At 38.4% G+C, this 18,152-nt stretch overlaps 1 protein-coding gene across 1 annotated transcript; it reads left to right on the top strand.

The window, feature by feature from the left end:
• Positions 1–3,128: 3,128 nt before the first annotated feature.
• COX7B2 (cytochrome c oxidase subunit 7B2) lies at positions 3,129–3,374 on the top strand (the record flags this gene model as incomplete). The annotated part of the gene is made up of 1 exon (XM_081145805.1): positions 3,129–3,374. One exon carries the CDS (start codon positions 3,129–3,131, stop codon positions 3,372–3,374), a length of 246 nt encoding a protein of 81 aa, XP_081001931.1.
• Between the last annotated feature and the right edge of the window lie 14,778 nt (positions 3,375–18,152).

Genomic DNA, 18,152 nt, shown 5'->3' with positions numbered 1-18,152 from the left:
GCTGGCGCTGTGCTCCTACCTAGCCTATCTCCGCCCTTGGACCGCGGATCTGTTCAGTGCCTCATCCTGGTGCAGGCTTCTCCAGAGCAGGCACTGTCACTGGCGCCCAGCACAGGCCCATACACAGCAGTCACTCTGAATACGCAGTGAACTGGACCGAACCATTTTCAGAAAAGGGGCATCTCTGGTAACCACACTGTGGGTGGTTTTCTTTTTGTTTCATTTGTTTGTTTCCAGTACTCAGAATTGAATATACTTTAAGAAAACATAACATCATTGAAAAATGCACTGGATTTAGAATCAAAGGACTTGAGTTCACATCTTGTCCTGTCATCTGGTCTTCTGTATAAAATGCAGATAAATAATTTCCATTTCACACCATTTTTGCAGATGTGCAAAATTCTAGCATATGTTCAGTAAATATTAGTTTCCTTTCTGTATTACTGCTTTACTTTTTTATGGCTGATCAATGATTTGAAATGATTATTGTTACCAGTGAAGCTTCAGATCTATATACCTCCTTATCCCACTTAGATTGAGGTCTAGTATTAGTTCTTTTTCCTGAAATGAGTTTCAAAATTACTATATAAAATAGATGCCACAGTCTTTCCTTTTCATCCTCATAGGTTATTCCACTCTCTTGAACTGTTTATATTTATTCAGAACATATTTCTTTTCTCTTATTGCCACAGGCGTGAGAGGACCTTTACTTTGTTCTTATTATCTAGAGACATCTATCTTCTGACGTTTTTTTGTAGTTTGTTTTCATCAGAAAGCATCTACTTTAAGAAGTGTTTTCTTTACCTGCATTTTATTACTGAATTTCCCTTTTTTATGCTTTTGTATGGATATTAGAACCTGTTGCTTTCTTTTGGTAGTAGGCTTAGGGCTCTGCATTAACACAAACTTTATTGCAGAAGTCAGTCATGTGGAGTTCAGCAATATGGAAAATTTATCTAATCAGTGGGATCCTAGCTGTTAAGTGTGTATTATAAACAAAAGTATATATAATAAGGTAGGTATAAAAGTAACTGAGACAGATTTAGTGATGCTGACAAAGAAAAACAAAAAAAGTAATGAAATGCCTATATTTTGTTATCATACAATGAAATGGCAGCTACAAACTACGGAACGAGTTCTTGAAGGAAAATTGTAAGTAATGTGCCTTTTTGGTACAAGAAAACTCAGCCTACATGGAACAGAAAAGCTGCTCAGGTATAGGACTAACCAAAGGACGAACTAAGCTGCAAAAATGTACTAGAGACAGAGTATCTGAGTTTCAACTTAACATTGTGAGGACAGGAATAATGAAATGAATTTGTCATACAGCAGCAGGCATGAGTCAGTGACCCGCAAGAGATCCCTGCTATTACACATTATTCTCTGGTTATGCGCCTTCCTAAAGGCCGAGAGCAATGTGTGGTACAAGTGCTTTTGTATTGGATTAAAGCTGCACCTGTCATGCCCTGACCCGTTTCACCTTCAACCTACTCTCTGAATTCAATACAAATGAAAACCTTGGAGACTTTTGGCGGAGAGATTTGTGACTAACAGGAAAAATTTGGAACCTCAGAAGCAATGCATTTGGTTTTTGCCCTTTTGGCACAATCATGAAGAGTACCTACCATTTTACCATCTGGTAGGAGATAAAAGAGAACCTTAGGGTCTTGTGCCCTGCGTTGGGAATAAAGTCATTTGAGTTGGCAAATCTCGGTGAACAGTTCAGTTCTAAGTTTACAGGTACTGACCTCAGGCCCTTTTGTATCCACGTTGCCTGCATTTGGGCTCCAGTTAACTTTCGTCATTGCTAGAGACAGAACACTGTTTGACAGCTTGCACAAAGAAGAAAAATTGACAGAACTCCTCCATATGTATCTGCTTCTAGATATCTTTCAGTATAACTGTTTAAAAAATAAAATTATTAGGGCTCTTATGACATGTACATTTGATTTCATGATTTTTAACTTGTTCTCAGTTTTAGCTTTTTATGAAGATACCAGTATTTATTTATATTTCACATTGGTTCAAAAAAATTATTTCTGTGCTTTGTGTCAGCTACTGTGTATGCAAAGTTGGGTATTTTGCTGTTGAAGACTTTGCAGCCTACTGAAGGAGAATATAAAGATAATTCCTTAAAAGAATGACAAGACCGGTCACAGGCTGGGAGAAACTATTTGTGACAGGCATACCTGATAAAGGACTGCCTTGTAGGTTCTTTGATTGTAGCAAATGTGCTACTCTGGACTCTGGTGCAGGAGGGTGAAGTGTGTGGAGTCTCAGGGTATATATGGGGACTCTGTACTTCCCACTTGATTTTGCTATGAACTCAAAACTGCTCTAAAAAATAAAGCCTTTTAAAAAATAGTAAAGCCAGTTCATCATGCTATGAGAGAAGTGTTTTAAGAAGAGTAGTAGCCCAGAAAAGAGGGGGCTTCTCCAGCCTAGGGAGGTTTTGGAGAGGACTTCACAGAAGCCGTGACTTTTAGACTGGGGCTTAAAGGATAAGTAGAATTTACCTGTCAGAAGGTGCAGGGAGGAATCACAGGTACAGGTGGAGAAGAAAGGAAGAGGTGAAGGGGGATAGGAAGGGAGAGGAGGAGGAGGTATGGCACCAACTGCCTGTAATTCTCACGGAGACTAGAACTCACGGTAAACATTGGACACATGGGGCAAGTTGGGAATTTTAGCCATTTAACCAGCCATGCTGATGAGTTTGCAGTCTGTTTCTGGAGCAAGCCATTGGCTGTTTACAAAGAATAGAAGAGCAAATACTTACTGTGTGGTTACCTTGGTGGTGGTTTTTGTTATGGATTATCACACGTAATCCTCACAACACCCCTTGGGATTGAACATTATTGTCTCAGTTCGTCACTGAAGAAACCAAGGCAAAGAGAGTTAAATAACTGCCCCAGATCACATCTAATCAGGGGCAGAGTTGAGACTCAAATCCAGACATCATGATATCAAAACACACATACCTGGCCACACTCAGGTGATGTGGAAGAAACATTCAAAGAGGGAGGAAATGAATGCAGATCAGATGTCATTGCTCATTGTTTGTTTTTTCAGGTCTCTGTATAAGGAAATAGACCAGCAACTACAATCAACTGAAATCCCATCACACCTTCATGATGTTTCCCTTCGCTAGAAATATATTAAGAAGTCTCAAGATTCGAAGCATTCAGCAAATTGGGGCAAGGCAGAGCCATAGAAAACACTCCCCAGATTTTCATGACAAATATGGTAACACTGTGCTAGCCAGTGGAACCACTTTCTGTGTTGTTGCGTGGATATTTACAGCCACACAGATTGGAATACGGTGGAATCTGTCCCCTGTTGGCAGAGTCACCCCAATAGAGTGGAATGATGAGTAACTATTATCACAGTGGCGGTAATACAAAATTGTTTCAAAATCAACCTGTCACTTAAGCATTCTGCTGCTCATTTAAATGTAGCATAATTGAAAAATTAAAATACATTTGAAACCTTTAAAAAGTCATTCAAAATAGTCATTATAATGCCTGGAAGCAAGGGTGTAATAGTGCATATAGATTACAGGGAATTATGAATAACAAATATTTGAAAGTAGAATTAATGAAGCATGTGTGATTCTGGCTTAATGATCCATACTAGGTATCCTTCAGTGGCAGTACACACATGTGTACCTTAAGAATTAATTTAATTGTCTGACAAATCCTGTTGAATCTTCTTAAAACATATTCATGATCTGACCATTTCACATCCTTCATCTCTCTCTCCCTGGTCTGAACCACCACACACTCACTAGGATTATTATAAAGACTTTCTAGCCTGTCTCCTTCTACACTTGATGTCCCCCCAAGCCTTCCCCCTCTACCCTTCCACACAATATTCTTTAAGCACAGTAGCCAGAATGGTCATTTAAAAACTTTAGCCTAGTGATAGCACTCGTCTTTTAAAAACCCAGTGACTTTTATTTCACATCAGTCAAAGCTAACACCCTTAGAAAGGTACACAGGCCTCTTAAAATTCTACACTCATCCATTTCACTCCTGAATCAAGACTTTTTCACTTTTTCCTCTGTTTGGAATGAACTTCCTCCAGATCCAGTACCACTCATGCTCCATCATACTTTTCAGAGTTTTGTTCACATATCATCTTTTCAGAGAAGGCTTTGGCTACTGTTTTAAAAATTGCAACCCTGCCCTGGCCGGATGGCTCAGTTGGTTGGAACACCATCCCCTACATGGAAAGGTTGTGAGTTCGATTCCCGGTCATGACACACGCCTAAGTTGTGGGTTCAATCCCCAGGGTGTGTGCAGGAGGCAGCCAATCGATGTTTCCCTCTTTCCCTCCCTCTCTCTAAAATCTGTAAGCATATCCTAGAGTGAGGATTAACAAAAATTGCAACCCCTACTTATACTGGGCTTTGTCTACCTTGCTTCTTTGCTTTATTTTTCTCCATAGAAATGATCATCATTTGGCATAAGACATATTTTATTGTTTTTTGTGTGCAAAAGTCCATGAAAGCACACGTTGGCGACTGCTTTTTTATGATTTTATCTGTATAACAAAATCTGATAGATTAGGCCTTCAGGAAGTATTGGTTGAATTAATGGGTGCCTTTAAATAATTCAAGGCCCCTGTTAGTCTGAAAATGATGAATTTGTTTACTACTGCAGGTTTGCAGTGATCATGGAGGGCATATTCGCTGGAGATCTCTGGCTCAGGATCCCACACTTCTGCAATTACAGTGTCAGACGGGCCTATAATCATCTCAAGGCACAGCTGAGGGAGGATCCCCATCCAGACTTTCTCTGTGGCTGCTGATTGGCCTCAGGACTTCCCTGGAGATTGTCTGGAAATACCAGTTCTTCATCACGTGGGTCTTTTCATAGGGGAGCTCACAGTATAGCAGCTGGCATTCCTCAGAGTAAGAGAGGGCACCCAAGAAAGAAGCCATAGTCTTTTTTTCATCTTTTTAAAAAAATTTTTTTATTGTTGAAAATATTACAGATGTCCCCTTTTTATCCCCATTGATTCCCTCTACCCCACATCCATCCCATCCCCAGGCTTTCCCCATACCAATGTCTGTGTCCATGGGTTATGCTTATAAACATTCTTTGATTAACCTCTCCCCACCCACTCCCCCCTCCCTCCCTTCCCTCTGAGATCCCTCAGTCTGTTCTATGCTTCTTTGTCTATGGATTCATTTTGTTCATCAGTTTATCTTGTTTATTATATTCCAAATATCAGTGAGATCATGTGGTACTTGTCTTTCTGTAACTGGCGTATTTCACTTAGCATAATACTTTCTAGTTCCCTTTATGCTGTCCCAAAGGATTAAAGATCCTTCTTTTTTACAGCTGTATAGTATTCCATGATGTGAAGGTCCCACAGCTTTTTTATCCACTCATTTACTGATGGGCACTTGGGCTGTTTCCAGATCTTAGCTATTGTAAATTGCCTGCTACACACATAGGGGTGCATAAGTTCTTTGTGATTGGTGTTTGGGGATCCTTAGGACATATTCCTAGAAGTGGAATCACTAGGTCGAATAGCAAGTCAATTTTTAATCATCTGAGGTAGCTCCATACTGCTTTCCATAGTGCCTGTACCAGTCTACATTCCCACCAGCAGTGTACCGGGGTTCCCTTTTCTCCACACCCTCGTCAGCACTTGTAGTTCATTGATTTGTTGATGGAGCCATTCCGACAGGTGTGAAGTGATACCTCATTGTGGTTTTAATTTCCATCACTCTGATGATTAGTGATGTTGAGCATTTTTTCATATGTCTCTTGGCCATCTGTATGTCCTCTTTGAAGAAGTATCTATTTAGGTCCTTTGCCCATTTTTTAATTGGATTGTTTGTCTTCCTTTTGTTAAGTTGCATGAGTTCCTTATATATTTTGTATATTAACTATTTATCAGATATGTCCTTGGCAAATATGTTCTCCCATACAGTGGGCTCCCTTTTCATTTTGTTGATGGTTTCTTTTGCTGTACAGAAGCTTTTTATTTTGATGCAGTCCCATTTGTTTATTTTATCCTTAGTTTCTCTTGCCCTAGGAGATGTATCAGCAAACATACTGCTACGAGACATGTCTGAGATTTTGCTACCTATGTTTTCCTCTAGGATTTTTATGGTTTCATGTTTTACATTTAAGTCTTTTATCCATTTTGAATTTACTTTTGTGTATGGTGTAAGTTGGTGGTCTAGTTTCACTTTTTTGCGTGTACCTGTCCAATTTTCCCAACACCATTTATTGAAAAGACTGCCTTTACTCCATTGTATGTTCTTGCCTCCTTTGTCAAATATTAATTGACCATAATGGCTTGGGTCAATTTCTGGGTTCTCTGTTCTGTTCCACTGATCTATATGTCTGTTCTTGTGCCAGTACCAGGCTGTTTTGGTTACAGTGGCTTCGTAGTATAACTTGATATCTGGTATTGTGATCCCTCCAACTTCGTTCTTCTTTCTCAAGATTGCCATGGCTATTCGGGGTGTTTTTTGGTTCCTTATAAATTTTCGAACTGTTTGTTCTAGATCTGTGAAATATGCTCCATATATTTTCTCCATCTATTAATATGATCATGTGATTTTTGTCTATCAGTTTGTTTATGTGATTTATCATGTTTATTGATTTGCAAATATTGTACCAGCCTTGCATCCCTGGAATAAATCCCATTTGGTCATGGTGTATGATCTTTTTAACTTATTGCTGGATCCGATTTGCTAATATTTTGTTGAGGATTTTAGCATCTCTGTTCATAAGGGATATTGGCCTGTAATTCTCTTTCTTTGTAGTGTCTTTATCTGGCTTTAGAATCAGGCTAATGCTGGCCTCATAAAAAGAGTTTGGAAGTGTTCCTTCCTCTTTGACTTTTTGAAATAGTTTGTGGAGGACAGGTGTTAATTCTTCTTTGAATGTTTGGTAAAACTCCCCTGTGAAGCCATCTGGGCCTGGGCTTTTGTTTGCTGGGAGCCTTTTGATTACTGCTTCAACTTCTTCAGCAGTTATGGGCCTATTCAGGTTTTTTGATTCTTCCTCATTGAGTTTTGGAAGGTTGTATTTTTCTAGACATTTATCCATTTCATCCAGGTTGTCCAGCTTGGTGGCATATAGTTGTTTATAGTATTTTCTTATAATCCTTTGTATTTCTGTTGGGTCAGTTGTTATTTCACCTCTTTTGTTTCTAATTTTGTTTATTTGGGTCCTCTCTCTTTGTTTCTTGATGAGCCTGGCCAAAGGTTCATCAATCATGTTTATCTTTCAAAGAAGTAGCTCTAGGTTTCATTGACCTTTTGTATTGTTTTTTAAGTCTCTATGTCATTTATTTCTGCTCTGATCTTTATTATTTTGTTCCTTCTACTTATTCTGGGCTTTTCTTGTTGTTGTCTTTCTAAGGTTTTAAGTTGTAGGGTTGGAGAGTCTATTACAAGTTTTTCTTGTTTTTTGAGATAGGCTGGTAGTGCTATGAACTTCCCTCTCAGGACGGCTTTCATTGTGTCCCATAGATTTGGAGTTATTGTGTGTTCATTTTCATTTGTTTCCAGGAAGTTTTTGATTTCTTTCTTGATCTCTTGGGAAACCCATTCATTGTTTAAAAACATGCGTTTCAGCCTCCATGTGTTTGAATGGTTTTTAGTGTTTTTATTGTAGTTGATTTCTAATTTCATGCCACTGTGACCCGAGAAGATGCTTGATATGATTTCAGTCTTCTTGAACTTGTAGAGACTTGTTTTGTGTCCTAACATGTGGTCTGTCTTTGAGAATTACCCATGTGCACTTGAGAAGAATGTGTATTCTGCAGCTTTGGGGTAGAATGTTCTGTAAATGTCAATTAAATCCATCTAATCTAGTGTGTCATTTAGGGTCACTGTTTCCTTGTTGACTTTTTGTCTGGAAGATCTATCCAGTGAAGTCAGTGGGGTGTTAAAGTCCCCTAGTATGACTGTATTGCTGTCGATTTCTCCCTTAAGGTCCTCTAGAAGTTTTTTTTATAAATTTAGGTGCTCTTATGTTGGGTGCATATATGTTTATCAGGGTTATATCCTCTTGATGGATTGATCCCTTTAGTATTATGTAATGACCTTTCTTGTCTCTCGTTATGGTCTTCATTTTGAAGTCTATTTTGTCCAATATGAGTGTTGCTACCCCAGCTTTCTTTTCATTTCCACTTCCATGGAAAATTTTTTTCCATCCCTTCACTCTCATCCTGTGTGGGTGTTTTGTTCTGAGGTGGGTCACATTTTCTTGTCCATTCACCCACCCTGTACTTGTTTATTGAGGCATTTAATCCATTTACATTTAAGGTTATTATGGAAAGGTACTTATCTACGCCATTTTGTTTCTTTATGCATATGTTTCTCATTCTCTTTATTTCTACTTCTAATTATAGCAGTCCCTTTAACATTTCCCATAATGCTGGTTTTGTAGTGATCAAGTCTTTTAGCCTTTTTTTTTGTCTGGGAAGCTCTTCATTTCACCGTCTGTCTTGATTGATAAATTTGCTGGATAGAGTAGTCTTGGTTTCAGATCCTTGTTTTTCGTTACCTTGAATACTTCATGCCATTCCCTTCTGGCCTGTAGAGTTTCTGATGAGAAGTCAGCTGACAGCCTTATGGGGGCTCCTTTATAGTAACAGATTGCTTTTCTCTATCTTCCTTTAAGATTCTCTCTTTGTCTTGGATTCTTGGCATTTTAATTATGATGTGTCTGGGCATGGGCCTCTTTGGATTCTTCTTGCTTGAGACTCTGTCCCTCCTGAACTTGTGTGACTTTTTCCTTGATCAGGTTAGGAAAGTTTTCTGCCATCAAATAGGTTCTCTAACCCCTGCTTGCTTTTGACCTCCTCTGGCACTCTTATAATACAAAGATTGTCACGTTTCATGCTGTCCCTCAGCTCCCTTAGACTGTCCTCCTGTTTTTCAGTTGTTTTTTGTTTTGGGGTCTCTGATTGAGCAATTTTTTCTACCCTGTCTTCTAATTCACTGATCTGATCCTCAGCTTCCTCTAACCTGCTGTTTATTCCTTCTAAGGTATTCTTTATTTCTGCTATGTCATTCTTCATTTCTGACTGGTCATTTTTCATAGTTTCCATATCTTTTTTTCATGCAGTTGAGCATCCTTACAATCAGTATTCTGAACTCTATATCTGAGAGATTGCTTACCTCCATTTCATTTAGCTTTTTTTCTGGAGACTTCTCTTGTTCTTTCATTTGGGGCTTGTTTTTTGGTCTCCCCTTTGTGGCTACTTTTTTGGGTTTGTTTTTAAGTGTTAGGGAGATCTGCTAGGACTCTCAGTCTTTTTGGATGATCTGTGGTACAGGCCAGTGTGAGATGCAGTTTGTGACTGGCCCTGAGTACCCTGTTTGGAGCTATCAACAACCCTAGGCTTGAGGTCTCCACTGCTGGGGCTGGGTGCGTTTGGACAGGACCAAGATGCACACCAAAGTCCGCTTTTCTAAGGCTGGGATCTGGGAGCAGAGCAGGCAAAGACTCAAAGCATCCTGAGGTCTGCCTCTTCCTGCATACTGATTAATCTGATTTCTTAATGAGCCTCAGGCTGCAGAGGCTCCACATGGTGGGATGGCTGTTATCAGTGTTTTAACAAGCCTCAGGCTATAGAAATTCCTCTGGGCAGGGTGAGAGGTTTTACAGCAGGGTGGGACAATTGCTTTCCCCCTCAGGCAAAAGCTGAAGATTCACAGCTGGAGAAAGACATCCCACAGTCTGGGGGAATTACTGGGCACAGGAATCCAGACGGGCATCCCCTGGTCTCATTTTCCAGAGCCCAAAACTCCAGACTCTCCCCACACAGCTCCAGTCCACTCTACTCCTCCTCTGTCAGAGCCCAAGGTGAGTGGCTGCACCCGAAATGTTATGCATTGGCTCTTTAAGAGGTGCCTGCAGTTCCAGCCATCTCTCCCTGGCCGACAGAAACCCGGTGCTTTCACAGCTAGATGATGTGTGGGCACCTTTCTCAGTTCTGGTGCTCTGGACTGGGAAGCCCAGCCTGGGGTTTAGGCCCGAGAGTCCTCAGTGGGACCCCCACAGCTGAGATCTCCTTCTGGACCTTCAGCTGTTGCCTACGGGAGCCCAGCAAGCCCTCTCGCATTTGCACTTCCTCCCACTCTCTGTGCTGTCTCCACTTTTCCTCCTTGGTTATGAGGGTGCTCACCAGCTCATCTTCAGTTGGTTTTTAGGATGGTTTTTCTATGTTTTAGTTGTAAATCCGTGTTGGTCCTGGGAGAGTGTCCATGTGGCTTCCACTCAGTCCCCCGCTATCTTGGATCTCCCAAAGTTGTCTTATAGCCTAATCTTGCAAGTGACATTGTGTTACCTCCACTACTAGAAGTGAGGTTTTGTTGTTTTCTTTTTTTTCACTAGAAGTGAATCACTAGACCAAGTCCATACAAAAGTGGAGGAGTTTATACAAGGGCCCAATTACCTGAAGGCCGGGATCATTGGGAATTATTTTGTAGGCTAACAACCACAGGTGACAATGAAGGTCACCTCCTTCTCCTAAATGACTGACATCAAGGTAACTGTGTTGTTCCTCAATCTCAAATATATTATATTTTGCTCTTATTATTCTCTAGATAAAGGATATTACATGTTCCTACCCGTTTTTACTCTGTGAAAGTTTCTCTTGGGTCCTTCCTAGGTATAGAATGTGTAGGTCTTAGGGAATACCCGTTTATAGCTTTATCAGTATTGCTAATTATTTCCCATAGGGTTAAATAGTTTACATTCTCACATAATATGCGCCACTTTAGTTTGCAAACATTTTAACATTTGCTACTTCGATGAGTGTGCAGTAGTAGCTTATGCTTTGATTTTTGTGTCCCTGATTACTGAAGAGGTTGAACATCCTGTGTTAGCTTTTTGTTTTGTTCTTTCTTTTGTTTGACTTTTCTGATCATTTCTTTTCCATTTCTCTATTCAGTTGTTTATCTTATGTGTAGAAGCTTTTTATATATTCTGCATACTAATTTTATTAGAGTTTAATCATGGAAGCGTGACCAGTATAAGCAGTATAGAATATAAGATTAATTATGGGAATTAGAACTCAACTTTAAGTTGATGTTTAGAAGCCACAGTAACATACCCCTTGTCAACTTGACATTAGTGTATATGTTTTTTCTAATCGGTATATATTTTTTCCTAATCGTACCTATATTTCAAATAAAGACAAGAGCCAAAACATGCTTTCAAGTAACATAGTGCAACTTTTTCTCATAAAACTGACTCACTATTTCTATCCCCCAAAGAGGATACAGAGTCCCTTTCCCATGAAAGGGTGGCACTCTCAACTTCCAATTTAATGGGACCATTGCTGTCATCCCTAGTAGAAGCCTGAGACTTGTGGCCCAACAAAGCCCAAAGTCATGGGAACAGGAAACAAATATTTCTCTAGTGGATCACTAGGGGTAATTGTGAACAGCCACTCCCATATCTACCTCTTGAATCCCAGTCCTGCAAATACTGACTCTGGGAGATGTAGCACCATGTATTGGTGGTTATTTAGACCATCCAACATCTTGGAAGACATTTCCTCAGCTTTGCAAGGTGGTGTTGTCCAGCTGTTGCTGTAACTAACTCTGTGGTGGAAAACATGGTAAGGCCAGTGACTCCCTTAAAACTGCTGTAAACATGAGCAATTACTGTACTTTATTGCTGTAAAATAAGTTTCTTAGAACCTGCTCTGTTGTATGTTATGGTGTTAAATAAGGCATTTTGCAAGTTCATGGATGAACATATTCACAAAAAATTCACAGGGAGAGAAGGTAAATCTACATTGTTATTAACTGTATATTCAAACGAAAACAAAGTGCCACTTTTCCCGTGATGGAAATGGTCCAATGAAATCCACTTGGCACTGATGCTTCCCTGCTTCCCTCCCCTCCCCCAAGCAATGCTGCAGATGGAGGCACAGTGTTGATCTGTCCATTTGGTAGATTGGGCACTCAGCTGTGGCTATAGACAGGCTAGTTGTTTTGAGTGCAAATCCACCTTCTTGAGGCCACACCTATCCCCCATTTCTGCTGTCATGCCCATTTTGCCTTTGAGCCATTGTGAAGGCTCGCCATGGAGGAGATAGGATGGGTCATCTTGTCCACATGACAATTAGTACTCCTCTGTTGAGTAATCTTTTCGTGAGTATTTAGATGGTACATGGGTATCTTTTCACTGTTCATTTAGAGGATCTGTCTTTCCAGACTTCTTGTCACCAAATTTCCAACAGCATTTCTTTAATTCCTTATCCAGCCAACCAAGCCTTTAGTTGCTACTCATGATGTGGTGTAGAATTGTACCTCTGGTGATTTCTCCTTCCAAGCAAATGAACCAGAATATACATTATTGAAAGTGCTGTCTCGCTTTAAAACCTGTTGCTTTGCTTCCAAGCTAGACTATCTATTAGTCTTTCTCCTGGCATACAGGTTGGAGGTTCTGGAGAAGGAGTCAAGCAGGAGCTAGAGAAGATAGGGAGCCATTAGAGATTATTGTGAAAACCATGGCAGTAAAAAACATTATCTAGATAGTGTATCGGTGAGGAAGTAGGGAAAGGTATGCATGTGGTATGTATGACTATTTTAAAAGCACTGCTACTTTTGATCTGGCTGGTGTGGCTCAGTTGGACATTGTCCTGGGCACCAAGAGGTTGCTGGTTCGATTCTCGGTCAGGGCACAAGTCCAGGTCAATCCCTGGTGGGGTCGGGGGGCCTGTGGGCAAGGCAGCCAGTCAATGTGTCGCTCTCGCATCAACGTTTCTCTCTCTCCCTCTAAAAGTCAATAAAAAATCTTTTTTAAAAAATGAAAAGGGCAGTTACTTTCTTCCTTACCTTCACCCTGAATATTTTCTGATTTGAAATGAGAATTAAAGCCTACCTCTTTAGGTTTATATATGTATAGCTAAGTGTGTGTGTGTGTGTGTGTGTGTGTGTGTGTGTGTGTGTGTGTAGAGAGATAATAGGTATGTGTATATCTATGTATATTTACATAGATAAAGACATATATACACATTTATCTGTATAAATATATGCATGCATACATGTGCATACATTTTTAAGAGCACAATTATTTTAAGGAATGTATATATACACATATACTTAAAATATAATATTATGTTATTAAAATTTGTGGCCACTGGTTTCGTATAATAAATTTAGATATTGAATCTTATATTTCTAACCTTTCTTGCTGGATGTTATATTCTGATCAGTGATTGTATGTGAGACATCAGATGCAAGCTATTTTGTTGTTCTCCATGTCTTAAAACTAACTTTTGAATGCATTTATCAAATTACTTGCCACAACATAATTCTTACATTATCTCACACACTTACTTGGGAAACTGTATTATACATCATTCTTATGAGGAAAGTATTACTTGGCAGTTATTGCATACATTTGCTTGCTGTCAGCAGAGAACAACTTTATTTTCACACATATTTTTCCTTTTTGGAAAAATTGAGGTAACAGCTACATTTTGCTACTGGACTGTGAATATGCATAAATAATAAGTGAAGGATGAATAATTAAAAGTCTTAAATTCTGTGTTCTGTAATAGTTGTTAAAGAATTGGATGTTTTTCTCATATGAAATTTACAGTAATTCTGTGCAGTCCATAAACTGGTCATGTATCCTGTACAGTAGATGTTTACCCAAGATTATTCATGGGTTTGATTAAATGACATGGAAGGCACTTAAAAATGAAGATAGAAATAGAAACCACATCTCTTGGCTTTTGGTCTATTGCTCCATTAAGAATTTCACCTGCTTTTTAAGAAAAGACAACCCAATTTTATCCCAAGTGATGATGGCAAGTTGATAAATATATGGGGTGGCTGCGTGCCCACGAATGGCAGGATTGGTCAGTGAGAGTCAGGCTGGGGAACAGGGCAAAGGCAGATGTGTGTTTGGTCTAATTCAGGTGCAGCCACTTCACTCAGGTTTGAATATGAGGCCTAGTATTTACTAGTTCTTGCTTCATGGGCACAGCCTTACAGAAGATATAACAACAATGACCTGAGCTGTCGAAAAAACTAAGTCCTGGTCTCGGGTATAATGAATAAGGAAATATCTCTGCATCAGTCTTCACTCGTGCCCTTAACTGACTCAACAGACGCACGGTGTGACATCATTGAAGATGTGGTGCAATGAAAATGAAGGAGAGATTGCAAGCCAGTTATTAGTAGCCATTGTTAAAACATTTCAACTGTTCATTTACCCCTTTTAAGAGAATTGCTGCTAATTTTGGAAATTGTTGAAATACGATATTTCCTCATTTGTTACAAGTATAGAAAAGTGCATAGATGTACAACATCATAAAATGGTTCATGTTTTGCAGTAACAGCAGTTGCTTTCCTGGGGAGATGACATTAATTTGAGCAGTATCTCTTATTTTCCAATAACCTTTTACATTACAAAAAAAAATCTGCAACTTCATTTTCTTCCCCTATCTGGAAACCATAGAAACCAATGTGAAATTATAGTTAAGAAGTTCGTCACTGGGCTATCTCAAGCTGATCTCCATGGAAACATTTCACAATATCTTGAAATGAAAGATCTTCCAATCAGACACACACCCATAACTGATGGGCGTCTGACAAATATAACAACAAAAAGTACATGGATATTTTATTAGCTAATACATGCAGTAGAGGCTTAAAACTACCTCATAATGGAGAACATTTTAGTGGTAACTACAGAAATAAAGATACAGTTTTGAAAACAATGACCTGTCACTTTTAAAAAATACTATTCTTTATGTTTACATTAAAGGCAAGTTCTTAAAATAGTACGGACTTTGAATTCAGAAAGATTTCTATTCACAGTCTAGCTCTGCCCCTTTTAGCTGGCTCATCTCTCCCATTTTCTTATAAAGTTGAGGGAAGTAATACCTGATTTACAGAATTTGCAGATTAAATGAGTTAAGTTAAATGTTTAATAAAAATTACCAATTTTTATCTGGTAAAATGAGTGAGTGATGGAAATAAGGCGACGAGGGTGATTTCAGCCTGTTAATGAATGGTTAAGGAATAGTACTGCTGTTGGGGACAGAGGCTAACTATGAATGCCACATTCTCTAATATCAGAGCTGCTATGGTGCTTTAACTTTGACACCACATGCAAAGGCTAAGCCTAGTTTAAACCTCAGATCTTCAAATACTCACTTTTAAAATTATTTGGACCTTGGGTCACAGAAATGTCCTGGAAGAGGGGCTCCATTATATTCTAAGAGTGGACTCTAAAATCAGCCTGTTAGGTAAAAATCATTTTCAAATTATTTTAAATTACACATAAGTCTCAGCATTCATTTAATGTAGTTTTCTGTTAGGTATACTATGTATGCAGCAATATACATTTACTGAGACATATGTGACAAGTATAGCTGTACAATAGACCCACAGTGTGAGGACATGCCTTTTTGTAAGAAAATGAAAGTGAGAAAGCATTCAGGAGCGTGTAGACTTATTGAGCAGGGCAATAATAGATAGAATGCTCTCCTCTGTATGCATTCTTTTTTTTTTTTTTTTTTTTTTTGGTCTCATTCTGTATGTCTCCGAGTGTTTGGAGTTAAATTTGATTAATTTAAATACATATATGATGTGACTCCACTATATTACCATGGATACAATATTAACATTAGGCAGCTTCTAAACTTTTTCGACTGAAACATATGCTCAATGATGGATGTATGACAAACTTCTATGAATTCAGAATTTAATTTTTCAAAAAAATAGAGAAAGCAATAAGTACATGCATATTTCCTGGGTTAAGAAGTCATATGTATTCGTAAACATTTTAAGCATACAAATTACATTGATTATAAAATTTCTTAAACATTTTAAGGAAATAACTGAAGGTTCATAAGTGATATGATAATTTATATTTACCTCCAGTATGTTACAGAACTGCGTTTAAAACTTTTCATTCCTCAGGTTAAGATAGACTTGCAGTTATGTCACAATTTCAGGTGCATTGTATTTGGCCACACACTTTCTTCTCAATGAAACACATTCAAGTGCTAATATATGTGAGGGGCATCTACTAGAAAAAACCTTCAGTTCACTCCAATTTCTTTTACTCTATTTTAATACTATTTAACATTTTTTATTGCAGGTATTATAAAAGTAGTCAAGAAAAACAATTAGAGGCATAAGGATGGGAAAGCAGTAGTTAACATCCATTTGCAGATGAGAGAATTATATATGTGGAAAACAGATAGAATTGATGGGGAAACGACAAATAATCAGAGAATTTTAAGGTGATACCAGATTATAAAATCATAAAATCAGCATTCAGCAAGATGATAGGGATGAGACAAAGGGAAAATAAACACATAGAATGCATATATGTAAACTTATGTCCAACAAATGTATGTGTGTCTGTATCAACAAATGAAAACCACATACCATGTTCTTGGACAGGGATACTCAATGCCATATAGAATTTAATCTTCCCCGAGATAATTTATAACATTAAAACTTTCCCAAGAAAATACTGAAAAACTGTATTTCTTTGGAACTTGGCAAGTTAATATAAAACTCATTTAGTAGAGCAAATAATAATCAGGACATGAAAATTCCAGATACAATGGCTGACTTTGTAAGTTATTAAAACATTTTCCAGAGTTTCTGTAAAGCATTATGCTGTTGTGAACAAATGGAAGGAAGACTGATATGAGAGAACAGGGAATCAATAAATAGATCGTATTGTGTGTGGAAATTTAATAAATGATAAAGGCAGTATTTAAACAGTGGAGAAAAGATGAACTTTTAGTAAGTACTGTTGGCATAACTAGTTAATCATAAGGAAAACAGATAAAATTGTATCCATTTCTAACACTATAGACAGGATAAGTTCCAATTGGTTTAGAGCTATACATTTTAAGAATTAAATTACAAAACAAGAAAACATGGGGAAATTTATAACCTAAGAAAAATTATTAATTAACCATGTTAAGAAATAATTTTTGCATTGCAAAAATTTAATAAGCGAAGTAAAACACAATAATCGGTAAAGGTGTTTAAAAATTGTCATTTTAGCCTGGCCGGGCGTGGCTCAGCGGTTGAGTGTCGACCTAGGATCCAGGAGATTGAGGTTCGATTCCCGGTCAGGGCACATGCCCGGATTGCAGGCTCGATCCCCAGTTGGGGGCGTGCAGGAGGCAGCCGATCAGTGACTCTCTCATCATTGATGTTTCTGTCTCTCTCTCCCTTCCTCTCCCTGAAATCATAAAAAGACATATTTTCAAAAAATTGTCATTTTAAAGAGTCACTATTCCTAATATATAAAAGACTTCTGAAGGGAGAAAGGTGAAAGATCAGTGGGCAAAAGAGATCAGCAAAGAGCTCACAGAAAAAGAAATGCAGTTTGCTCTTATATATATGAAAAAATTCACAACTTTCCATAATTAAAAAAAAGTGCTAATTAAAACAAAACTGAGATACCCTTTCTCACCAATCAGACTTGCAAAAAATCCCAAACCTTGACTATATGTTGACGAGGCTGAGGGAAAATGGGCACTGCCAGACATTGATGTTGGAAATGCAAAATGGTAAATCTCCCTGGAGGAGAATTTGGCAATATTCTGCATTTATCCTTTGACCCAGCAATCTCATTTCTGGTACTCTATCTCAAAATGCACTGGCAAATACATGAAAACGTATATGCAGGATGCTATTCGTGGCAACACTCTTGTAATAACAAAATATTGTAAATAGCCAGTTATTAAACTCTTGTCTGGCGCTGTGAATGGGGGCGTAAAGGGTGCTACTAGCCTTTCTATTTTTGCCTCCCCTTCCTTTGAGCATCACAGCAACACTTCTCCCCTCCAACAGTAAGATTTTATTCTCCACTGATTGAAATACTGCCTTTATCGTGAGTACTAAGTGCTTTTGTCTGGAGCTTGTCATGTTGATTACACAATTCATTTGTAAGAACAAACAACATCTAGAAAAACCTGAACTTTTTAATAAGTAGTGTTGGACTAACTGTTTAATCACAGGAAAAACAGATAAAACTGATTCCATTTCTGGCACTCTCCACAGGATTGATTCCAAATTGTTCTCAGATTTACATATTTTAAAAATGAAATCATAGAAGTGGAAGAAAATGGGAACACTAAGGTATCACCTGAGTAATAAGTATAGGAAATAA

The sequence above is a fragment of the Miniopterus schreibersii genome, assembly GCF_964146895.1.
Source record: "Miniopterus schreibersii genome assembly, chromosome: 1".
NCBI lineage: Eukaryota > Metazoa > Chordata > Mammalia > Chiroptera > Miniopteridae > Miniopterus > Miniopterus schreibersii.
Note: the sequence above shows the minus strand (reverse complement) of the source record. Positions and strands in the feature narration are given on the sequence as shown.